General features: G+C 34.4%; 8 protein-coding genes and 1 pseudogene across 8 annotated transcripts; 3 read left to right on the plus strand and 6 right to left on the minus strand.

Annotated features, from left to right (window-relative positions):
* The first annotated feature begins 127 nt into the window (after positions 1 to 127).
* Positions 128 to 3,613, plus strand: LOC17891955 (WRKY transcription factor 1). Its single transcript, XM_006297461.2, has 5 exons — positions 128 to 350; positions 1,457 to 2,193; positions 2,306 to 2,486; positions 2,592 to 2,747; positions 2,837 to 3,613. The coding sequence occupies exons 2-5, from the start codon at positions 1,560 to 1,562 to the stop codon at positions 3,333 to 3,335; spliced, it is 1,470 nt and encodes a 489-aa protein (XP_006297523.1). The 5' UTR covers positions 128 to 350; positions 1,457 to 1,559; the 3' UTR covers positions 3,336 to 3,613.
* On the minus strand, positions 3,581 to 5,407 carry LOC17890696 (scarecrow-like protein 21). The gene is made up of 2 exons (XM_006299453.2): positions 5,292 to 5,407; positions 3,581 to 5,003 (listed from the first exon to the last, which is right to left on the minus strand). The coding sequence occupies exon 2, from the start codon at positions 4,893 to 4,895 to the stop codon at positions 3,678 to 3,680; it is 1,218 nt and encodes a 405-aa protein (XP_006299515.1). The 5' UTR covers positions 4,896 to 5,003; positions 5,292 to 5,407; the 3' UTR covers positions 3,581 to 3,677.
* A 77-nt stretch (positions 5,408 to 5,484) lies between these two features.
* LOC17892291 (transmembrane protein 256 homolog) lies at positions 5,485 to 6,821 on the plus strand. Its single transcript, XM_006298753.2, has 5 exons — positions 5,485 to 5,604; positions 5,710 to 5,780; positions 5,890 to 5,970; positions 6,055 to 6,098; positions 6,520 to 6,821. Exons 1-5 carry the CDS (start codon positions 5,514 to 5,516, stop codon positions 6,617 to 6,619), a joined length of 387 nt encoding a protein of 128 aa, XP_006298815.1. The 5' UTR covers positions 5,485 to 5,513; the 3' UTR covers positions 6,620 to 6,821.
* Positions 6,822 to 6,914: 93 nt separating this feature from the next.
* LOC17892546 (glucan endo-1,3-beta-glucosidase 13) lies at positions 6,915 to 7,376 on the minus strand. Its single transcript, XM_023787045.1, has 2 exons — positions 7,100 to 7,376; positions 6,915 to 6,994 (listed from the first exon to the last, which is right to left on the minus strand). Exons 1-2 carry the CDS (start codon positions 7,374 to 7,376, stop codon positions 6,960 to 6,962), a joined length of 312 nt encoding a protein of 103 aa, XP_023642813.1. The 3' UTR covers positions 6,915 to 6,959.
* A 1,302-nt stretch (positions 7,377 to 8,678) lies between these two features.
* On the minus strand, positions 8,679 to 9,773 carry LOC17892339 (putative F-box only protein 9). Its single transcript, XM_023786125.1, has 2 exons — positions 9,577 to 9,773; positions 8,679 to 9,435 (listed from the first exon to the last, which is right to left on the minus strand). Exons 1-2 carry the CDS (start codon positions 9,771 to 9,773, stop codon positions 8,679 to 8,681), a joined length of 954 nt encoding a protein of 317 aa, XP_023641893.1.
* A 1,691-nt stretch (positions 9,774 to 11,464) lies between these two features.
* LOC17890704 (putative F-box protein At3g22710) lies at positions 11,465 to 13,365 on the minus strand. The gene is made up of 3 exons (XM_023786126.1): positions 13,298 to 13,365; positions 12,321 to 12,530; positions 11,465 to 12,179 (listed from the first exon to the last, which is right to left on the minus strand). Exons 1-3 carry the CDS (start codon positions 13,363 to 13,365, stop codon positions 11,465 to 11,467), a joined length of 993 nt encoding a protein of 330 aa, XP_023641894.1.
* A 1,751-nt stretch (positions 13,366 to 15,116) lies between these two features.
* Positions 15,117 to 15,862, minus strand: LOC17891435 (glucan endo-1,3-beta-glucosidase 12). The gene is made up of 3 exons (XM_023787044.1): positions 15,768 to 15,862; positions 15,434 to 15,688; positions 15,117 to 15,330 (listed from the first exon to the last, which is right to left on the minus strand). The coding sequence occupies exons 1-3, from the start codon at positions 15,826 to 15,828 to the stop codon at positions 15,296 to 15,298; spliced, it is 351 nt and encodes a 116-aa protein (XP_023642812.1). The 5' UTR covers positions 15,829 to 15,862; the 3' UTR covers positions 15,117 to 15,295.
* A 1,383-nt stretch (positions 15,863 to 17,245) lies between these two features.
* Positions 17,246 to 18,995, minus strand: LOC17892419 (annotated as a pseudogene).
* Positions 18,996 to 20,894: 1,899 nt separating this feature from the next.
* On the plus strand, positions 20,895 to 21,983 carry LOC17892318 (bidirectional sugar transporter SWEET6). The gene is made up of 5 exons (XM_006298941.1): positions 20,895 to 20,943; positions 21,042 to 21,078; positions 21,196 to 21,577; positions 21,663 to 21,782; positions 21,867 to 21,983. The coding sequence occupies exons 1-5, from the start codon at positions 20,895 to 20,897 to the stop codon at positions 21,981 to 21,983; spliced, it is 705 nt and encodes a 234-aa protein (XP_006299003.1).
* Positions 21,984 to 22,598: the final 615 nt, after the last annotated feature.

Genomic DNA, 22,598 nt, shown 5'->3' on the forward strand with positions numbered 1-22,598 from the left:
TATGTCATGACAAACGTATCATCTAACCGTTAGATCAAACTAAGTCCACATATGTTACGGTACACTTCACCCACACAGGATTATAATCTCTTCTTCCTACTTTCTTCTTTTTCTTCTTCTCCATAGTCATTTCCAAGTCCAACCATCTGTTTTTGGACGTGACCTTTTGTTCTTCTCTCCTCTCTCTCTCTCTCTGTTATAAACCCAATTTTGAGGTTGTTCGATTTCGATCTACGAGATTCTTGATCTTTTATTACAAGAACTTTGAGAAAGCATCTGTTTTTGTTTTCTTGGGATTCTCGTTGGGTGTGTGTTTGGTCGGATGGTGATCTTCTCGATGTTTGTGCAAGGTAAATTCTTTTTGTATTTTTTGGAGTTGTGTTATTGTTTTTAATTTAGGGTTGTATTAAAGTTTTGATTTTTATGCGAATCTTTGATATTGAATCGTCGTCTCTTGACTCTCGTAGTAAATTGAACCAATTTGCCGACTTTTTTTTTATATGTAATTTGGTTTCAAGATTTTAAGGAAATGCTTTGATTTTTGGGGTTTTTTTTTGTCAAGAGTTTGAGAGATTTGAGTTCTTGTTTGTTTATTCAATGTCATAAAAACGTTAGATCATTAGGGATGAGAAGCTTGTTTGGTTTGAAGATACATTTTATGAGACTTTATGGTTGATTCTTTTGGACCAGTTTGGTAATGGTTTAGTCTATTGATTGACTCGTTGGTTGGAGCATAGGACAAATTTAAGGCTTTGTTGAGATTTTTGTAACTGTCAGATTGAACATATTAAATTGGAGACTCTGTTGTTCTTTATGGCTTCACTATGCTCTTAAGAGATCCTTTTGAGTGGTTGTTCTGTAATAGTTTGTTCCCTATTGTTGTTTATGTAGAGTTTAGTATTAGTTCACTGAAGTAATTTGGTTTCTGTTTATGAGACTTTAGGGTTGATTTGTTTGGACTAGTTTGGCAATAGTTTAGTCTATTGATTGACTCGTTGGTTGAGCATAGGACAAGTTTAAGTCTTTGTTAAGATTGTTTGTAACTGTCACATTGAAAGTCTCAAAAGTGGAGACTTTGTTGTTCTTTATGGCTTCACTACTCTGTTTTGTTTCTAAGAGATTCTTTGAGTGGTTGTTCTGTAACAGTTTGTTCCCTATTGTTGTTTCTGTAGAGTTTAGTATTAATTTGGTTTTTGGTTTTGTTTATGAGACTTTAGGGTTGATTTTTTCGGACTAGTTTGGTAATAGTTTAGTCTATTGATTGACTCGTTGGTTGAGCATAGGACAAATTAAAGTTTAAGGCTTTGTTAAGATTGTTTGTAACTGTCACATTGAAAATCTCGAAAGTGGAGACTTTGTTGTTCTTTAATGGCTTTCACTACTCTGTTATGCTCTTAAGAGATTCTTTGAGTGGTTGTTCAGTAACAGTTCATTTTGTGTTTATCTGCTTCTCCAGGCTTTGGGAACTAAATGGATTCGGTGTTACGCTCGATTCTTTCCGGTTGTTAGCTCGTTTGAATTCTTCTGTTACTGGTTAGAAATCTTGTTGGTGTTTAGTTATGGCTGAGGTTGATAAAGTTCCGGTTAGTGATATGGAACTAGACGGTTCAAGCGAGACAAAAGCAGCAGTTGATGGTGTTGTTGTTGCTGACAAAACGGAGGCCACATCAGTGACTGTAACTAGAACTGATGTTGTTTTAGCTGATAAAACGGAGGCCACACCAGTGACTGTAACTAGAACTGAAGTTGTTGTTGAAGGTTGTCAAACTGAAAGTTCAAAATCTGTTGACTGCAAAGAGCAGCTTGTTCCCCAAATCACAGCTTCACAGTCGGAAGTAGATGTCGCTTCCCCGACATCTGAGAAAGCACCAAAGGTTTCTGAGAGTAGCACTGTCTTGTCTTTGCAGTCTACTTCGGAAGGGAATAGCCCTTTTATACGTGAGAAGGTTATGGAAGACGGATACAACTGGCGGAAATATGGACAGAAGCTTGTTAAGGGGAATGAGTTTGTGAGGAGCTATTACAGATGCACGTACCCAAACTGCAAAGCGAAAAAGCAATTGGAGCGGTCGCCTGGTGGACAAGTCGTGGACACTGTTTACTTTGCTGAGCATGATCATCCGAAGCCTCCTACTGGTGCTGTTTCTATTAGTCAGGATAAACGAAGTGATGTCGTCACAGCTGTGAGTAAAGGTGAATAAAGAACAGATATTATTTCTTATTTATAAGAAAGTTTTTGTTAGGGCTTATGATGTGGTAACATATTAAATGTAACACTGTTTCTTTTTGGTATTATATTTTGTAGAGAAATCATCTGGATCCCTTGTTCAGACACCTCGCCAAACCGAACCACCAAAGGTCCACAGAGGATTACATATTTCAGTTACTCCTGCAGCCGATGATGTGAAAACTGATATTTCACAATCAAGTAGGATAAAGGGCGACAACACTCACAAGGATCTTAGTAGTCCTTCCTCAAAGCGAAGGTATTGATGGTTTATATTTTCAGCTTTGTTATTTCAGGGTTCTGAAGGAAGGCTTTACCATTGGTGTTCTTTGTTTTTCTTATTATGTCGATGTCACTAAATCAGGAAAAAAGGAGGGAACATCGAGCCGAGTCCAGTGGAGAGGCCAACCAGTGATTCACGCAATGTGGTTCACACTCAAACTCTATTTGATATTGTGAATGATGGGTACCGATGGCGTAAATATGGTCAGAAATCAGTGAAAGGCAGCCCATATCCGAGGTAGTGAATTGATTACATATTAAAGTATGATGTCAAACTTTTGGTTTCATTCTTCTCTGCTTATTTTCTTTCTCTGTTTGATGTATTAGGAGCTACTATAGGTGCTCAAGCTCTGGCTGTCCAGTCAAGAAACATGTGGAGAGGTCATCTCAGGACACAAAGTTGCTTATAACTACTTACGAGGGAAAACACGACCATGCTATGCCTCCAGGAAGGGTTGTTACTCATAATAACATGGTGGACTCAGAAGTTGATGATAAAGAACAGAATGCTAAAGAAGGAGATGCCAACAAGACTCCACAGAGCGCAGCTCTTCAATCCATTACCAAAGACCAGCATGAAGAAGATCACCCAAGAAAGAAAATTAAGACCAATGGCTTTGAGAAAAGTCTTGGTCAAGGTCCTGTCTTGGATGAGAAAGTGAAGGAAGAAATAAAAGACATATCAGATGCAAACAAAGATCACGCAGCCAATCACGCCAAGCCGGAAACAAAGTCAGAAGATAAAATCGCTGCTTGTCATGAGAAGGCAGTGGGAACCCTGGAGACTGAGGAACAGAAACCCAAGACAGAGCCTGCCCAAAGCTAAGCATTCGGTGTTGTACTGAGTGGTAATTTATATGGCTGTTTAACATAGATTAGTACAGGCGATATGATTACAGACTGTACAGTTGTTGTTCAGGCAGGACCAGATTTTTAGATTAGTGTTAAATGGAATAGTATGCTTACTACCATTATATAGCCGCTTTCATTTGGTTCAAATAAGAGTTACAGGAAGAGATGGTAACACAACAAGTGTCTTTCTTTATTATGGAGCCTGTGTAATAGTTGTAGTATGGGGATGTATATGATTTGATTCAGATTCAACCTTATTAACCGTATTGAGACAACAATCTATTACTTCCAATCTATCGTTTGCATTTTTATTCTTTCACTTCCAGGCACAAGATGAGACCAAGATTCTGTCCATCCAACCAAGGTACAAAGCACCATCACTTTCTTCAATCACATACCCGTTGCTGTAATCTCTCATCAGGGCTCTAATGGTGGCTGAAATTATTGAGCTCAAGGGGTATGGCTCAAAACCCGCCATGGAAAACCTTGATTTCCATTTCCCGAGAAGCTCGTGCCTTTCGATCCTCTCAGCTCCTTCACAAGCTATGATGTTGACGACATCCCTTGCCAAGCAGTGCTGCTCGATGTTGATCCTTTCCTTGTGATTTCTAGGAAGCATCACATCAATAGATTCAAACATTGCTGTGTAATAACTTAATGTCTCAAGGAACCTAGGAAAGAAAGGAGAAGTGTTTGTGTTGCATTCTTGTTCCACAAGAGTGACCACTTTAGGTGATAGACTCTTCACCATCCTCAGCACTCGGTCCCTGTGGTTTTCCATGCTTACACTCTCATCTGGCAAGTGGTGCAGCATGTAAGCAAAGTTTACTCCAAGGGCTTCGCCTTCCCGGACATCAAGATTTTCCACTTCAACTTCATAACTCGGCCTTGAAATCGCATTGAACTTAAATGGGACATCAAACTTCTTTGCAAGTTTCTCTAGTCTTCTCTTAACTGTAACCAAAACCGATACATCACCAATTCCGGTAATTCGAATATTTGGAGCCCCACCAGGCCTAGCTGCAAAAGCCTGAATCAGCGAAATCCACTGGCTCCCTTGCCCAATTTGGAAGTCAATAATGTGAATTCTTTTCTCATCCTTCATTGCTTCAGCGATCGCCCCATTCGCTGACATGTACCCAAACTTTAAATATGGACAAACCTCATGCAGAACATACACATAAGACAAGAATTCATAACTCTCAGGTTCTCTGGATTGGAGAGATTTGTATATCGAACTACCAGAGGCGGCGAGTCTTGCCACTAGACCTTCTAACATGTAAGCTCCCAATCTCTGGATTGGCGCACCAGAAATCGAAACCATACCACGCAACTCGCCCATACACCATCGCGCCATTAGAAGATTATTCTCAGAAACAGCTTTAGCACAAGCAACCAGTACCCATTTCAAGTCTCCCCTTGATATTGCCTCCACTATCAACAACAAATCATTAGCATCTTCAGGCCACATGGAGAGTTCATGGCAAATAGCATCATTAATACTCTCAGCTATCTCTGGCAATGGCTGCAACATTGTTGTTATCCTCAAGATTTGACTTTTACTTATCTGATCTTCATAACACACAGTATACAATATACATACCCCTTCCTAACAACAGCCAATCATATAAGGCTGCAACACCTGTAGAAGTCATACACAAGTCTTTAATCAGATATGGAAATCAAAACTCTTTCTACATCAACTATGAACTACTTCATCAATAAACAACATAAACTAACACTTCCATCATCCAATTATAAGATCAAAATTTGACAATTTCTCCTCAGAGTTTAGAGTAAACCTCAAGAGAGTGCGTGGAATTTGCAAAATTGTAAACAAAAGGAGAAAAGATTCAAGCTTTGTGTACAAGAAGAAGCAGAGCATCAAAATCCGAGTATAAAGTTTAGATTTTTATGGCAAGAAACTAACCTTGTGAAGATTAAGAAGTAATCTTTTGGTGTCAAAGTAGAACAGATTTGGTTTTGCAAGTGAGAGAGATCCACCCCAAAGCTCGCAGTTGAAGCAAAAGGAAGAATCTTTAAGTGGCTGTAAAGAGAATACGACACCGTTTCAGTTTAAACCCGAATAAGACCCGATCACCCACTTGGTAATTTTGATATGACCCATCTCACTTAAAGTCTCTGGTCTCAAATGGGGAATTGTGTAAGAAGCAATCTAAGAGACTTCAGAGCAAGACGATCGATGGATCCTCGGATATGGCACAAAGTCGCCGCAGTTTCCGGTAAGATTTTGGATAAAGTAATGATCTTTGAATTGATCACTTGATAAAGTAATGATCTTTGAATTGATGGTGTAAGGAAGATACTGATTTCGTTTAGTGTTGTAGGTATGGCTGCTCTTGGTTTAGGAACTTACGGTGCTCATGGCTTTAAACCTGAAAACCCATCTTACAAACAGGTTCAGATTCTGAATTTGTTGGAAAATTTGATTGCTTTTTTGAGATTTTAGCTATTTGGGTTTTGTATTTGTTGTTGGATTTGTCTGAAAAAGTTGAGGTTTTTGTTAGGTGTGGCAAACGGCTTCTCTTTACCATTTGGTTCACACTGCTGCTCTTGTTTCTGCTCCTACCACCAAATATCCCAACATTGTAAAGCTTTCTCTTGTTTCCTGTGTTTCTCCAGTTTGTGTCATTTGCTAGTTGATGCAGCTGACTTATGATTTTCTTGTACAGTTTGGTGGCTTGTTGACTGCTGGGATTGTAGCGTTTTCCGGCACGTAAGTTTCTCAAGTTCTTCAATTTAAGCTCTTGAATTGTTGTGTATGTGAAGCTTGTGGGCAGTTTGTTAAATCTCTTGTAATTGAGCAATTTAAAATGAATTGGAGTTTCGAGTATACACTCTAATCTTTTGGCATTGGAAATATCTTGACATGTTTTGTACTCTGAGTTATCTAATCATTGCATCACTTACTAGTTGCATAGATCTTTGTGGGTGAGGCTTGTGAGCTAATGATTTGATTTAAGAATCCATGCTTTTTCATGAAATAGTTTGCCCCCTCCCACGAACCATGTGTAGCATAGTCTATGCAAGTTAACTGTATTTAAGATTCTTAATATGTAACTCTAATGTTTTGAATCAGTAGTCTATTTCCAGGTAATGAATATGTGACAAGTTTCATGTTCGTCAAAATGTTGCAGGTGTTATATGGTAGCGTTGCGTGAGGACAGAAAGTTTTCTACCATGGCACCATTCGGAGGCTTTGCGTTCATTGCCGCATGGGCAACCCTGCTTTTCTAAACAATCTCAAAACCATCTATATTGTTAAGTTGTGGTCAAGCCTCATTGTTTATATTGGTTAATGCAATTCTGTGTTGACTACCGTAAAACATCTTCCTTTACTTCTTCACTTTGTTGCTAAAGGGATTATGTAAAGAGAAATGACCAGATTAATGTAATATTATTACCATACAATTTATCAAAATTCTACATTACAAAACAAGCTCCAGAGGAGTTAAAAAGTGAAATTTCGAAGTTCCAACAAAGACTGGATTTATTTTATATTGTGTACCAGTAGTAACAATTTGAAATATCAGTCCACTCATCATCTTGCATGTGCAGCTTGGCCCTTTCCTTTGAATCATTTGGTATACTCAAAATGGCATGAACCGTGACCTATCAAACCATGAGATAATCAGATGCAGATGGTTCAAGATCTTGATTGATCAAAGAGATTAAAGAACTGTTGACAAAAGGGTCTATAGGGGTAAAGAAGCTTACTAGGGTCGTTCTGCGTGAGTATTCCAGCGCTGTTGAAGTAACATTCAGCACCCCTGTGCTTATAAATCTGGTAATAACTATTGAAGACAAAAGAGGCATGGTCCTTGAGAGTGTTGGGCTCAAAGCAAGGCTGGTTAGGCTGAATCTGAGTGCAGTCTACTCCGCCTTGTCGACAAGCCCAGTCTAAGGCTGCTTGTATCACATAATCTGGTATCTGTGAATCGACTACACACCATTGTCCGAACTCTGCTTTTGCTATATATATAAACACACACATATATATTATAGCTTTATGAGATTATGTGATTGCTAGTGGATGTAACAATAATATTGTACCTGAAAACGTTAGTGTTATGAAAAGTAGAACAATTGAGATTCTTGACCAGAAACTTTTCATCTTCACAAACATGTAAGTTGGGAAGGTTTGAGGATTGAGAGCTTAAAGATGGTCATAACTCGAGTGTTCTATAGTATTAGTAGATAATCTCTGTTTAGTAAGGTTATGTGTAATTCTTATCATCTGCCAAAATTTTTAGGTAAGAAGTTACATTTTGGAAGACTACTAATTTCTTCTTCTTTGACCAAAAATAAAACAGCTAATTACTTCTTCTCTTTACTAGGGATGCAATACCATGAGTGGCTATAATACTTCATAAGCTTATATATCTTACTTTTCTCATCTTTGATATACTTGTTATAAGTTTCTTAAATTTGGAAATTTATATTTGACTGATAAAAAACACTATGGTAACTAAAAGTTTAAACTATTTCTAATAAATTACAATAAAAATAATTAGAAGACTATAAATTGTTGACCAAAAAAAAAATACGACGAATTAAAGATTACTAAACAAGATTTTAAGTTTATTTTTAGGTTTTTTTCTTTGTACCATTTTATGAGATTTTTCTCAAGTTTTTATGCACTTTTTATATTAATTAACTAATTTTTGACTACTTAAATTTTGCAGGAGGAGGGAGTAGTTGAGTATGAATTTGATAAAAATTTATATGGTCAAATTATTTGAATATTGGAATGTGGTTAAGCTATACTACATGTGAATTCACTCCTATCATCTAATCGATTAGTAAATTATTTCTTCACCCGAACCGAAAATAGAAAATATCCGAACATGTTCTATATTGCTAAATCCGAATACCCAAAAAATCAACATAACTAGAACCAAACCCGGACGGATATCCGAATGAGAAAGCTACAATTCAAAACAAGACACATAACAAAGCAAAACATGTAAACAATAAGCTGGATACATTATAACATAGATAAGACAAAAACAGTGCTCACCCTCCTTTGCTCTATCTTATTGACCAGGAGTCAATTCAAACATATAGAAACCAAAAACAATCGTATGCATACATGGTTATGAGTGTCTCTTGATATGCTATTTGCAAGACACTGAGCTACTAAATATAAAACAAGGAATCAAAAATTACCAACGAGTAACTTCACTGATTAATCAAACATAAAAGCAAAACCGAAGAAAGAAAAAAACTTAGAAAGAGCTTCAAGAAACCATGTTTCCTTAGAAAGAGCTTCAAGAAACCATGTTTATCTTCCACTTCACTGGATTCGAACCAAACTTGTAACATAATTGAATATGCATGGATGCTCCGTCCAGGTTTCAGATGATACAAGAGAGTGTTCAGTGTAATATGCACCGTCCTCTCCCATAATAACCATATGACTGTTAAAATCCTTTCTTTTAAAACACACGACCACTTTTTTCTCTTCATCGATCAGAAAGCTAAGGGGGCATATCAAATAAAAACAAAAATTAGTGGGAAGTTTTAATTCCACACTAAATGATTTCCTCCACGACAAGGTAGCTTGAGTATCATCAATGTTATTAGACATCCAAATATCAATATTTGAATAGTTTTGATGTATCACTGAGATTTGTTCTTCTCTAACTACTGATAGAATTATCCAATCACAATCCTGAACTGGCGGTGGAAGACATCGCAAAGGTTTAAAACTCTCTGTCTTAAAATCAAAACTTAGTAACTTATTTTTTGCTGTAAACCAATAACTATTTCCTTTCAAAGACACACCAGTTTTAACTACTATGCTGTCTTGTAAAGAGAACTTATCAAAAACCTTCCATGAATCAGAGCTAAACTCGTAGATTTCATATGAAACATCATAGAATCGTTCATTAATGTCATGTCTCCAACACCTCAAGATTTTGTAGCTACGACAAGATTTGTTGTTTTTGTATCCTAGAGCAAACCTAGAGTACTGTTTCTTGTAATCAGCTTTGAGTTGAATCCACCTGGTTTCTCTCAAACACGGGTTCCAAACCACGAGTTTATCATCATCCGTAGTGCATAACAACAAACCATCGCAATGAAAAACTGTTTTTATATGGACTTGTTCTGACTTATAATATGAATCCTTTAAGCTAAGTGCACTCTTAAACTCTATAGATGGAGCAGTAACGTTGAGATTCACGTTCATTGGAAAAACCCTAACATCCTTCAACATGAGAATCATTGACTCCTTAGGAGCTGTGCGGAAGTGCTTATGGGTGAATCTTTGGTTGTAGAATAAAGCGTTCCATTGTTTGCAAGAAGACCTTAGTCGTTTCAGAGATGTGGCTGGGACTCTATAGAGTATTTCCTCTACCAATTCCACCGGAAGTTTCTGCATCATCATTGGTTGTCCAAAGGAAGAAGAAACTGACTCATGCAAAGCAAGTATAATTAGGGTTTTGAGTTTTGTCCCTTTAAACCAATCTTTGTCTTAATTATAAAGAGAAAAATATCGTATGACGTTGGCTAAGACAATTATTTTAATTTCACTTGTCAGCTTCTAAAGTATTTTTTTTTGCCAAAAGAAATAATAATAGAAAGATGACAAAAAAAATAATAATAATAATAGAAAACACAAGGGGAAATTAATTTTAGGAAATTTGATTAATATATGGAGAAGGAACAAGTGGGCTAGTGGTTCTCAGCTCTGTTTGCCTTTTCACCAGATTCGGGTTTGAGCCCGGTCCCTCTCAAAGAGTGACTTATAATTTATAATGATGTAAAAAAATATATATATTTTATATATTGAAATTTTTCCATTTACGCCTTCTTTAATAAAATTAAAAAAAAATAAAATCTAAGAAAGTTATTGCGAAAAATTTATGACAGATATTCTACTATGAAGTACACAAATAAAAATAACCTTATAAATTGTAAGAATTTACATTGAAATATCATTACAAAAAGTTTAAAAATGAATAAAAAACTGAGGATAATAAAGATAATTAAAAAATTTAAAAAAAAATTTAGCAAGATAATCTATAAACTATAAATAAAATCACAAAATAATCATATTTGTATATACAAACATACGTGGTACATAAATATTTAATTAAATTAAAAAAGTTTATCACAAATTTATATCAAATAAAGAGTTCAGTACCTAGTAATATGTATGAGTAATATCATGTGACTAATGAGTAATGACATACATACATTTAAAGTGTTTATGTCTACACTTCAAAAAATAAGGCTTCAAAAAAGTAAGGCTTTTAACGTCAGTTTTTATATGAGTTAACGTCTTGAATAGCATATATGTGCTATGAGAGTCTCTTACTAGGGTCGTAGTTAGTGATCATTGCAGTACCGTTGATGTAACAAGAACCTCCCATGTGCTTATAATGCTGGTAATAACTATTGAAGACAACAGAGGCATGGTCCTTGATAGTGTTGGGCTCGAAGCAAGGCTGGTTAGGTTTAATCTTACTGCAGTCTGCTCCACCAGCATGACAAGCTCGCTCAGTCTATGGAGTGCTTTGTAACACATCATCCGATGCCTTTACATTGTCTACACACCATTTTTATAATACATGAACTTCTTTATAAATTTAATATACGGCCAAAATATATACTTTCTAACTTGTTCAACTAAGAAACGCACATTAACAAAGTTTTAATATGTTATATTAGTCTAAGGACTCTGAAAAAGAGATCTACAAGAAAATCGGGTATGTCAAAACTTCTTTGTTTGATGTGTCCAAGATGTGACACATACCAATATTAGTAACCTAGGAAAGCTGAATTGATTATAGTATAAAATGGATGGTCATATAGCGAAACCATCTCATCTAGCTGCATTGCATCAATATGAATCAAATAATCTGTTGGGTGTACATTCTGAGATGGTGAAGAGGAAGAGTTGTATTCATCATCAGGGGAAGATTCTTCGACAACGAAAAGTAACATATATAGTAATTAAGGCATGGATAATCAAAGGCAAAAAAACAAAACCGAAGTAATAAAAACTAAAAAGGAGCTTCAAGAAACCATGTTTCCTTGCTAGCTAGTTTCATTCTTCTCCCTTTCATCTTCCACTTACTGGATTCGAACCAAACTTGGAACATAATTGAATATGCATGAACGCTCCGTCCAACTTTTAGATGTTACAGTAGGGTGTTCAGTGTAATATGCGTTGTCCTCTCCTATTATAATCTTAACAATGTGGTCGTTAGAATGCCTTACGTTACAACACACGACCACTTTTCTCTCCTCATCGATCAAATAAAAAGAAGAATTAGCGGGAATTATTAACTCCACACTAAATGTTTTCTTCCACGACAAGGTATCATCAATGCTATTAGCCATCCAAATATCCATCTTTGATGTACGATAGTTTTGATGTAACATTGAGAGTTGTTCTTCTCTAGCTACTGATAGAATTATCCAATCACAATCCTCAAATGGCACCGGAAGACGACATACACGACTAAAACTCTCGGTCGCAAAATCAAAACTTAGCAAAACCTTCTTTATTGTAACAAAGTAACTATTTCCCTTCAAACACACACCAGTTTGAAATGGTATGGAGTCTTCCAAAGAAAACTTATCAAAAACTTTCCATGAATCAGAGCTAAACTCATAGACTTCAAATGCATTAGGGTTCCAACAACACTTCAAGATTTTGTAGCTACGACAAGATTTGTTGTTTTGGTATCCTAGAGCAAACATTGAGTATTTCATGTAATCAGCTTTGTGTTGAATCCACCTGGTTTCTCTCAAACACGGGTTCCAAACAACGAGTCTATCATCATCCGTAGTGCATAACAACAAACCATCACAATGAAAAACTGTGGTTATATAGACTTGTTCTGGATTATAATCTGAATCCTTTAAGCTAATTGCACTCTTAAACTCTATAGATGGAGCAGCAACGTTGAGATTCACGTTCATTGGACAACCCCTAAAATCCTTTAACATGAGAACCATCGACTGCTTTGGAGCTTCGTCAAAGTGCTTCTTGGTGAATCTTTGGTTTTCGAATAAAGCGTTCCATTGTTTGCAAGTAGAGCCTAATCGTTTAAGAGATTTGGTTGGGACTCTATAGAGTATTTCTTCTATTAATTCCCACGGAAGATTCACCTTTGTTTCTCTAAAGGCGCGACTGATATTGCAAGACTATATAAATTAGGGCTTTGAGTTACGTCCCTCTAATTAGACCAATCTCTGTCTTAAAAAGAGAATAATATGGTATGACGTTGGCTATGTTTTTTTTTTCTTTTTAATTTCTGAATCTTATTTTTATTTAATTTGATACATATATATATTATAGAAAATTTAAGAATTTTTTTTTTTTAAATTAGCTTTTTAGCGTCATTCATAGAACATGATGTCATCTACAAAAACTTTCTCATCATTTCATAAGAAAAAGGGGCTTCAAAGTAACTGAGAGTTGAGTCCTCCATTAAAGGAAAAGCTTGGGAAGAGGATGAAGGAGGAAAGCGAAAAGAAGCAACAACGATGAAGAGAAGAAGACGTTTGCCAAACATGTCGTGAAGAGGGTGAACGACACAGAATATTAGGAAGAGATGGCTATGTTGTTTTGTAATAAAAGACCATTGGACTATTGGGGTAATTAGGCCCAATGAGTAAGTGTGTTATCTAAGTGAGTCAAAATCTTAGTTAACTTTTTTTTTTTTGGTAACAATGTAAAATATTTATACAATTTTCGAAATTGTGACAAAAGTTTTTTTTTTTTTTTTGGATAAAAGATAAGTTTTATACAAATTTTCGAAATTTTCGAAAGAAATTACAGAGAATAACAGGAAACAGATAACAACACCTACAAAAAAAAAATTAAAATAAAACATTACTACTCAAAAATGCTACGGATCGCTAATGAGATCTTAAGGCTAAGTTGCGAAGAGAAACCGATTCCGAGCCCACGAATCTCGGAAATTTGCGTGGTTGCCACATAACCGAAGAACTGGAATTCTCATCCTTATTGCCACGAGCCGATCTAACCGAGGCCAGCCTTCAAAACCTCATTATAGAAGCCTACAACTTCTCCAAAAACTAACTCAAAAATGTAAAGGCAACCGCGGACTTCTACCCACTCATTGTGACAGAAGTTAGAAGTTGTGTTGGAGTTGTTAGAGTGTAAGAAGAGAGTGAATCAAGGAACTAGAGTTACATTGAGTGAGTAGAGTGGCTACTAGTTTGGCTTGTTTAAGAGAGTAGTTAATAGAAGTATAGTCTAAGTGCAAGTGTGCAAATGTGTAGTAGAAGTGGGAAATATAGTACAAGTATGTATGTGTGTGTTGTAAGAAAAGGCATTCAAGTGATCAATGTTAACAATGTAGACATTAAAAGCTAAACGTGTGTTCTTGTTTCTCTCTAGAGTAAAGTGAAGATGTGGTGTTGAATGAGTTTTATAAGCTATCTTAACATGTCAACATATTACGATGATATATGAAGTGACTGGATAGAATTGACATAGAAGATGAAGCAGTGCTTGTACTAGTTCTGACGTCAATACAGGAAGTAGTACAATAAGGTGAGTTGTGCGAGTACTTGAAGTAGTACAGGAGGCAGTACAAGAAGCCGAGCTGTGTGACTACTTGAAGAGTTGGAGTACAGAAGTTTGGGACCGACTTGGGCAAGCCAAGAGGCGGTTGCTGAGCTGGATGAGCATCTTGAATTTACGAGAATGTGAAAGACAAATTTCCTTATCTATAAAGAGCAAAGGAAATTTGTCAATTCCTATTTGATGAAGGAATAGGAAGATTGTCAATCTTTAGGGTTGAGCAATTGTTATAAATATCAAGAGGGCGCTTCATGAAGACTTGCGCGCCTCAGAGTATTCTCGAGAAGATGCACACAAGGTGTGTGGCGTCGCCCCATCAACAAGATAGAGAGATCTTTTGATGGTTTTGTAGAAGAGCTACACTAGTCGGAAAAGACAATTAGTGGTAGTCTTCTTTCATTGTAATTCTAGGAAAGAGTTGGTGGATTCCATATAGCAATTGTAGGTTGCGAACTTTTCTAGTTAATGAAGTCTGGACTAGGTCCCGGGGATGTAGGTTATCTGAACCCCGTTAGCAAAGCTTGTGTCTTATTTACTTTATGCTCATACATACTCGAAGTAGATCGTACACATAGTTGAATTAGTCACACATATGCACTTTCATAAAGCACAAAAAAAACGTTACCGTTGTAGAGAAAGTTGACCGCATGACTAATATTGGGCTTCTCCTTTTTGATTGAAATAGAGGTCTTATCCAAGTTGTCTTGATACAGAGTGATATTGCTTTTACCCTCCTTCCAACTTGAGGTAGGTGGCACACCAATAGAAAAAATTGATCCATAGTGGTATTGCTTTTATTCTTCAAACAATTGATGCATAGTAACTATATTTCAGATGCTTACTAGGTAACTCTAATGTTTTTGGATCAGTAGTCTATTTTCAGGTAATGAAATTGTGAGGAGTTTCATGTTCGTTGCGTGATGATAGAAACATTGGCACCATTCGGAGGCTTTGCGTTCATTGCAGCATAGACGACAACCCTACTTTCTTAAACAATCTAAAAACCATTTATATTTGGTCAAGCTTATCCGACATATGTACTCATTGTTTACTCCCTATAGGAGATTGCTTAATGCAATTTTGTGTTGACATCTTCCTTTACTTGTTCACTTTGTTGCTGAAGGGATTAGGTAAATGACCGGATTAATGTAATCTTATTACCATACAATTTATCAAAAATCTACATCAGAAAATAAAAAAAAGTGAAACTTCAAGTACCAACAAAGACTGGATTTGTTTTTTTTGTGTTTTAGATTGGATTTGTTCAATTTCATATTGTGAACAAGTAGTAACAATTTGAAAAAATCACTTTATTCATGTGCAGCTTGGCCCTTTCCTTTGAATCATTTGATATACTTAAAATGGCACGAACCATAACCTATCAAATCATGAGATCATAGACATATAATAAATCAAGATCTTGATTGATCAAAGAGATTAAATAACTGTTAACAAAAGGGTCATATGATAAAGAAACTTACTAGGGTCGCGTTGTGTGAGTATTGCAGCGCTGCTGAAGTAACAATCAGCACCCATGTGCTTAAGAATTTGGTAATAATTATTGAAGACAACAGAAGCATGGTTCTTGATAGTGTTGGGCTCAAAGCAAGGCTGGTTAGGCTGAATTGTACTACAGTCTACTCCGCCTTGTTGACAAGCCCAATTTAAAGCTGATTGTGTCACAGAATCAGGTATCTGTGGATCGGCTACACACCATTGTCCAAACTCTGCTTTTGCTATATATAATAAAAGAGACACACATATTATATCTTTGAGATTATGTGATTGCTAGTGGATGTAACAACAAAGTAGTACCTGAAAACGTTAGTGTTATGAAAAGTAGAGCAATTGAGATTCTTGAGCAGAAACTTTTCATCTTCACAAATAGGTTAGTTGGAAGGTTTGAGAGCTTAAAGATGGTCATAACTCGAGTGTTTTATAGTGTTAGTGTATAATCTTTGTGTTAGGTAAAATGTTATTTTTTGGAAGACTTCTAATTACTCCTTCTTAATAAGGATGCAAATATCCCATGAGTGGTTATATATGCTTCATAGGCTTATGAATATATATATTTATATATAGTTATATATCTTACGTTTCTCATCTTTGATATATTTGTTATAAGTTTCTTGGATTTTGAAATTTATATTTGACTGATAAAAAAATACTATGGTTATTAATTAAAAGTTAAAAGTATTTATCATAATTTACAATAAAATAATAAGAAGACTATAGCTAAATTACCAACAAAAAAGAAACAATAGATTAAAGATTAGTAAATAAGGATTTACATATATTGTCAACTTGTCATTGGTCTTAGGACGACCATTTTTTTCATTTAGGGTGAAAGTGTAAATTAAGTTTTAAACTAAAAAAATACTTTTAAATAATAATTATAAGTTTTCAAGGAAATATGTTCATTTTCTTTCACTAATTAATTAAGGACAAAATTTAAAATTAATTGTTAAATAATATTAAAAATTTTAAAACTAAGATTTGATATCTAACTAATATTATATCACATTATTTGTTTCTGATTATCATATTATTTGTTTCTGATTATTATATTTGGAAGACTCTTTGATTTCGTTTTTAATTTATCTTGATTCATCATATAATAAATATGATTAATAATATGTAAATATTTTCTACATATGCTGTGATTTGATTTTTTTTTAAAAACATAAATATACAATATTCTATAAAAAAAAATGTGTGTCTAACTAGAGTTACGCGATTTGATAAAATTAAAGTCTTGTTTGCTCACTATTACAATATTATACTGACGTTGTTAATTTTACTAGGAGATAACAATAGATATTACTCGCATGTTATATTGTTATGTGATGGAGTGGGTTAAAATTTACACAAATATGATTATATAATTTATAATTATAACGGGTTGGTCTACTAAAACACACAAAATAGTTTATTCTGATATAAGACGAGTTCAATTAGAAGTATTACACCAATCATAATCCGTCGACCGTCCTATCACACGCACACTTATAATTACCTGAATTTTGTTAGAAACTTACTGAACTGTATAACAGAGCAATTGTTATCCTAATGAAAGAATTTATTCATATTTGAGAACTTAACGATGGTGCAAAGTTCAGTATTTTTATATACATGATTTTCTTTATAAATTCTAATATACAATCAAAATACTTTCTAAACTTGTTCAACTAAGTATTTTGGCAGTAAATAAGAAATGCACATTAATATATAAAAGATTTGTTACTAGTAAACTTATGTTATAGCCAAGACATTTTACATTAGTTGTTTCATATTCATTGTTTAAACAAACGAAAAAACAAAACCGAAGAAAGAAAAATTAAAGACAAGCTTAAAGAAGCCATGTTCCATACTAGTTTCTTTTCCCTTTATCCTTTACTTCGCTGGATTCTAACCAAACTTGGAACATAACTGAATATGCATGGATACCACAACAACGGACCTTGAGATGGTACAAGAGGATGTTCAGTGTAATATGTATTGTCCTCTCCAATAACGTTAACCATGTAATGACTAGAATCACAACACACGACCACTTTTTTATCCTCATCGATCAGAAAGCTAGGGGATTTTACCGAAATAAAAACCGAAATAGCGGGAACTTTCAATTCCACGGTAAATGATTTCCTCCACGACAAGGTAGCTCGGGTATCATCAATGCTATTAGCAATCCAAACATCTATATTTGATGTATGATAGTTTGAATATAACACTGAGAGTTGTTCTTCTCTAGCTAACGATAGAACTATCCAATCAGAATCCTGAATTGGCGGAAGACATAAACGTTTAAATCTCTCAGTCGTAAAATTAAAACTTAGCTAGTAGTTTCTGTCAGAGAATGTAATCCAGTAACTATTTCCCTTCAAAGATACACCATTATGAACTGGTTTGATGAATTCCAAAGAGAATTTATCAAAAACCTTCCATGAATCAGAGCTAAACTCATAAATTTCAAATTCGACGAATGGTTTGTTACTTTTCCTAACACCTCAAAATTTTGTAGCTGTGGCAATTAGGTTTGTTGTTTTGGTATCCTAGAGCAAACATAGAGCCTTTCTTGTAATCTGTTTTGAGTTGAATCCACCTGGTTTCCCCCAAACACGGGTTCCAAGCTACGAGTTTATTATCATTGGCGAAGCATAACAACAAACCATCACAATGAAAAACTCCAGTTATATCGACTTCTTTTGAATTAGAATTAGAATTCTTTAAGCTAAGTGCACTCTTAAACTCTATAGATGGAGTGGAAACCTTGAGGTTAACGTTCATTGGACAAACCTTAGAATTCAGCAACATGAGAATCATTGACTGCTTCGGAGCTTTGCAATAGTGCTTCTTGGTGAATCTTTCGTTTTCGAATAAAGCGTTCCATTGTTTGCAAGTAGAGCCTAATCGTTTGAGAGATTTGGCTGGGACTCTAAAGAGTACAAAGGCGACTAATTAACGCAAGGCAAGTATAAATTGGGGCTTTGAGTTTCAACCCTCCAAGTAGACCAAACTTTGTCTTATAAAGAGAATAATATCGTATGACGTTAGATAAGATAGTTGTGTTTTTTTTCTTCTTTTAATTCGGAATCTTATTTTTATTAAATTTAAGATAATTATATTAAAATTTTGATTTTGAGCTTTTAAATTTTCTTTTTGCCAAAAAAGTAATAAAAAACCACACAGGGGGAAATTAATCTTGGGAAATTTGATTTTTTTTTTTGAATTTTTCCATTTACGTCTTCTTCTATAAAGAAGAAGTTAAAATCTAAGAAAATTATTGAGAAAAAAATCTATAAAAATCTAATATGTATGAGTAAATATATATAAGGATAATGTGACTAATGAGTAATGACATTCATATTGTTACGTACAAATACAATACAAAAAATAAGGCTTTTAACGTCAGTTTTTGTATGGGCTAACATAGTGAATAAACCGACCCTAAGGATTGTATCGATACAGTAACATATGCTTATTGGCTATCTACTCACCTAAATGATTACTATATACAGCCTCCCCCTGTGGGGAGAGGATCATGTATTCCAGTGAATTGCCTTATAGATTCAAAAACTGTTGTGGTTTAGTTAAATGTAGTATTTATAGCGTTGGCTAAGAGAACTGCAAAAAAATTACTTTCAAACTTATTCAACTGAGTATGTTGGCAGTATATAAGAAACAAATAAAAGATTGTGTACTAATTAGTTACTGTAAACTTATGTTATTGCCTATACATTTTACATTTGTCATCTTTGATAAATATAATATATAAATAGATTTTTTTTTTATAATAGTATCTTACAAAATATAATTCTCTAGGGTCCCTGCCGCATCTCTGAGATGGTTACGATCTCTTAGCTTGAAGGATTCAAATTATAATCCAGAACAAGTCGATATGAAAAAAGTTTTTCATTGCGACGGTTTGTTGCTATGCATTGGGGATGATGATACTCAACGTTTGCTTTAGGGTACCAAAATAATAAATCTTGTCGTAGCTACAAAATCTTGAGGTTTTGAAACTGTTACAAACCATTTCGTGATGTTGCATTTGAAATCTATGAGTTTTTAGCTCTGCTTCATGGAAGGTTTCTGATAAAGTATAAAGGTCTCTTTGGAAAACATCATACCATTTCACACTGGTGTGTCTTTGAAGGGAAATAGTTATTGGGTTACTTATATGAAAGAAATTACTTGCTAAGCATAGATTTTTTTTTTTTTGATAAAAGCTAAATTTTAATTTTACGATAGAGAGATTTAGACGTCTGTATTTCCGACAATTCAAGATTTGGATTGGATAGTTCTATCAATAGTCGGGGAAGAACAAATCGCAATGTTACATAAAAAAAATCATACATCAAGGATGGATATTTTTTGATGGATAATAACATTGATGATACCTTGTCGTGAAGGAAATCATTTAGTCATTTACTATAGAATTGAAAATTCCCACTAATCATGTTTTTTTTTATAGGATACTATACCCCTTTAGCTTTCTGATCGATGAAGAGAAGAAAGTGGTCGTGTATTGTGACATGAGTTATTCTAACAATCACATAATAACATTGTAGAGTTGAAGATGGATATTACACATACTACCCTATTGTTGTACCATCTAAAAGTTGGATGCGACGTCCATACATATTCAAGTCTGTTCCAAGTTTGGTTCAAATCCAGCCAAATAGATGATAAAGGGAAAATAATAAAACTAGTATGGAACATGGTTTCTTTAACCTCCTTTCTTCTTTTTTATTTCTTTGGTTATGTTTTTTAGTTTGATTAATCAATGGATTCGTCGATTATTTTAGTTTTAGTTTTAGTTTTAGGTTTTGTTGTTGTTGTTGCTGTTACCTTATATGCTTCCTTGTTATTTGGTAGCAAACAGCATATCAAGACAAGCATTCGAAGTGGTTTCATAACGACCTTATAGCAGTGTTTACATGCTTTGCTTTGTTATGTTTCGGTTAAAAACGATTAAAAATAATAAAAAATTATTAAATGTAGAAACTTTATTTCTATAAGCTTATTACATTACAACAATAATAAAATTTCATCCAGTTAAACATTACATACATTATTGATATTCTGAACTTCCTACACGACAATGTCATAGAAAAAAAAAGATTCATTCAAAAAGTAGAATACAAATATGTTATGTTATATGTAAATATTTTATATTTCTTTTCAGAAGGTAAAAAATCTTAAACATTAAAACAAAATTTTTAGTCAAAGATTTTCCCAAGAAACATTCCTTTCTTTGGGAAACCTCTTTTGAACAATATTCAAAACTTTTCTTTTGTAACCACCAAAACAAAATTTATTACCAGCTAATAAATACATTATTACCTGTATCTGATCATCTTCTTCTTCTTCACATTCTTCTTTCCTCCTTCTTCATCTTCTTCTCTCCTTCTCCATCATCCTCTGTTACATTCATCTAATATGGCTCCTTCAGAGTTAAACCTCCTTCGACAAATTGTAGGAATAATAGGTTAGTTCAATTCTGACTCACAAATTCTTAACATCTTCTCTTGTATACTGAAATTTTTGTGTTTTTTTTTGTATAACTTGGAATGATCTTGCTTGCAGGAAACATCATTGCTCTTGGTCTATTCTTGTCTCCTACGTAAGTTTTAGGTTTTATTAAATCTATTAACTTGTTTATATCTTAAATTCTAATTGATTTCTTTATTAATATATCTATATATTGTATATTCTCTTAGAGAATTTTTATTTCCTTCAGGCCAACATTTGTTGGGATAGTGAAAAAGAGATCCGTGGAAGCATTCTCCCCAATGCCATACTTAGCAGCCTTGATGAATTATTTGGTTCGTTTTATTTATGCACTTCCTATGGTGCACCCTAATAGCGCATTACTCGCTTTGCTCAGTGGTATAGGGATTGTCATAAATGTTACTTTCCTAGTTATATTCTTCATGTTTTGTCGCTGCCAAAGAAAACGGCTGGTTATAACCGCTATTTTAGCGGCTGAACTCGCCTTTGTAGCTGTCCTTACTACAACGGCTTTGACTCTCCAACACTCAACGTCTGAAAGGACATTGAGCGTTGGAATAGCCTCATGTATCTTTAACACATTAATGTATGTGTCTCCTCTATCTGTTATGGTAAGTTGAGTATTAGTTTAACCTATGACCAAATTATTTTTACGCGTTTTTAATTTGAACTAATCAGTTTTTTTGGTTTTTGAAGAAAATGGTGATAGAAACTAAAAGTGTGGAATTCATGCCATTTTGTCTGTCTCTTGCTAATTTACTTAATGCTTCCGTTTGGACGGCTTACGGATTTCTTCCGTGGGATCCGTACATGGCGGTGAAGTTCTTTGTTTTCCTAATACTATGATCGATATAGTTTTAGACAACTGATTTTGTGTAATGAAAATCTTTGTTTTCGCAGATACCTAATGGAATAGGCTGCCCTCTTGGATTGGTCCAGTTGATCCTATACGGTGTTTACTACAAGTCGACCAAACAAATGATGTCGGAAAGGCAGCAAGCATTAACGAGTGCTTGATTGTGATGTTCTCATCTCGTTTTTTTGTTGTGTTAATATTTTCCATTGAACTTAAAGTAGTTTTTTCACATTGTATTCTTGGATGTTTTTGGTATAGAAATTTTATTAAGGACCCCAAATTAAACGATGCACCCGATCACGGTGTATGATTTGATGTTTTTGTTTTACTATTTCTTCCTTGAACCGTATTTAGAGATTTTAGACATGCTAAAAACAATATACCCAATTTGTTTCTTTACTAATTAACAAGAATATTCTTCTTTAGTGAGAATTTCGTAGGGTTTAAGAAAATATTGTCGCTTGGGGTAATGATGACTAATTTATATGTATGATACCTTTAAATTTGGTATATAATAATAACGACTAAGATTTGATTAAAGAATATTTCTAGACCTTGATCAATTAAATATTTAGAAGTAAAAACTACGGCAGCTAAAAAATTTGGAAAACAATGATGTGGGAAAAACGAATACATTAAAGCACGAGTTTATAGGGCCATGTTTGTGTTGCTTTGTTAAGGCCCAAAAGTCATACCTAACGGAAATTATAACTAACGCCCAAATAATTGTATGGTTTGTAATTAATTTAAACGGTGAGAATTAGAAGCTTCCTCTT

This window comes from Capsella rubella, unplaced genomic scaffold, assembly GCF_000375325.1.
Source record: "Capsella rubella cultivar Monte Gargano unplaced genomic scaffold, Caprub1_0 scaffold_3, whole genome shotgun sequence".
Classification (NCBI taxonomy): domain Eukaryota; kingdom Viridiplantae; phylum Streptophyta; class Magnoliopsida; order Brassicales; family Brassicaceae; genus Capsella; species Capsella rubella.

Bases quoted from the DNA above. Each gene is read 5' to 3' on its own strand.
- LOC17891435 (XM_023787044.1), bottom strand. From the start codon at position 15,828: ATGAAAAGTTTCTGCTCAAGAATCTCAATTGCTCTACTTTTCATAACA. The intron at 15,689-15,767 runs GTACTACTTTGT...TATTATATATAG, and splicing joins CATAACACTAACGTTTTCAG to CAAAAGCAGAGTTTGGACAA. The intron at 15,331-15,433 runs GTAAGTTTCTTT...ATGATTTGATAG, and splicing joins ACTCACACAACGCGACCCTA to GTTATGGTTCGTGCCATTTT.
- LOC17890704 (XM_023786126.1), bottom strand. From the start codon at position 13,365: ATGAGAATTCCAGTTCTTCGGTTATGTGGCAACCACGCAAATTTCCGA. The intron at 12,531-13,297 runs GTTTCTCTTCGC...TTGCAATATCAG, and splicing joins GATTCGTGGGCTCGGAATCG to TCGCGCCTTTAGAGAAACAA. The intron at 12,180-12,320 runs AATGAACGTGAA...ATGCACTACGGA, and splicing joins AAGGATTTTAGGGGTTGTCC to TGATGATAGACTCGTTGTTT.
- LOC17892291 (XM_006298753.2), top strand. From the start codon at position 5,514: ATGGGGAATTGTGTAAGAAGCAATCTAAGAGACTTCAGAGCAAGACGA. The intron at 5,781-5,889 runs GTTCAGATTCTG...GGTTTTTGTTAG, and splicing joins AAAACCCATCTTACAAACAG to GTGTGGCAAACGGCTTCTCT. The intron at 6,099-6,519 runs GTAAGTTTCTCA...AAAATGTTGCAG, and splicing joins ATTGTAGCGTTTTCCGGCAC to GTGTTATATGGTAGCGTTGC.
- LOC17890696 (XM_006299453.2), bottom strand. From the start codon at position 4,895: ATGTTGCAGCCATTGCCAGAGATAGCTGAGAGTATTAATGATGCTATT.
- LOC17892339 (XM_023786125.1), bottom strand. From the start codon at position 9,773: ATGATGATGCAGAAACTTCCGGTGGAATTGGTAGAGGAAATACTCTAT. The intron at 9,436-9,576 runs AATGAACGTGAA...ATGCACTACGGA, and splicing joins AAGGATGTTAGGGTTTTTCC to TGATGATAAACTCGTGGTTT.
- LOC17892318 (XM_006298941.1), top strand. From the start codon at position 20,895: ATGGCTCCTTCAGAGTTAAACCTCCTTCGACAAATTGTAGGAATAATA. The intron at 20,944-21,041 runs GTTAGTTCAATT...TCTTGCTTGCAG, and splicing joins ACAAATTGTAGGAATAATAG to GAAACATCATTGCTCTTGGT. The intron at 21,079-21,195 runs GTAAGTTTTAGG...TATTTCCTTCAG, and splicing joins GGTCTATTCTTGTCTCCTAC to GCCAACATTTGTTGGGATAG.
- LOC17891955 (XM_006297461.2), top strand. From the start codon at position 1,560: ATGGCTGAGGTTGATAAAGTTCCGGTTAGTGATATGGAACTAGACGGT. The intron at 2,194-2,305 runs GTGAATAAAGAA...TATATTTTGTAG, and splicing joins CGTCACAGCTGTGAGTAAAG to AGAAATCATCTGGATCCCTT. The intron at 2,487-2,591 runs GTATTGATGGTT...TCACTAAATCAG, and splicing joins AGTCCTTCCTCAAAGCGAAG to GAAAAAAGGAGGGAACATCG.
- LOC17892546 (XM_023787045.1), bottom strand. From the start codon at position 7,376: ATGTGTGTGTTTATATATATAGCAAAAGCAGAGTTCGGACAATGGTGT. The intron at 6,995-7,099 runs GTAAGCTTCTTT...ATGGTTTGATAG, and splicing joins ACTCACGCAGAACGACCCTA to GTCACGGTTCATGCCATTTT.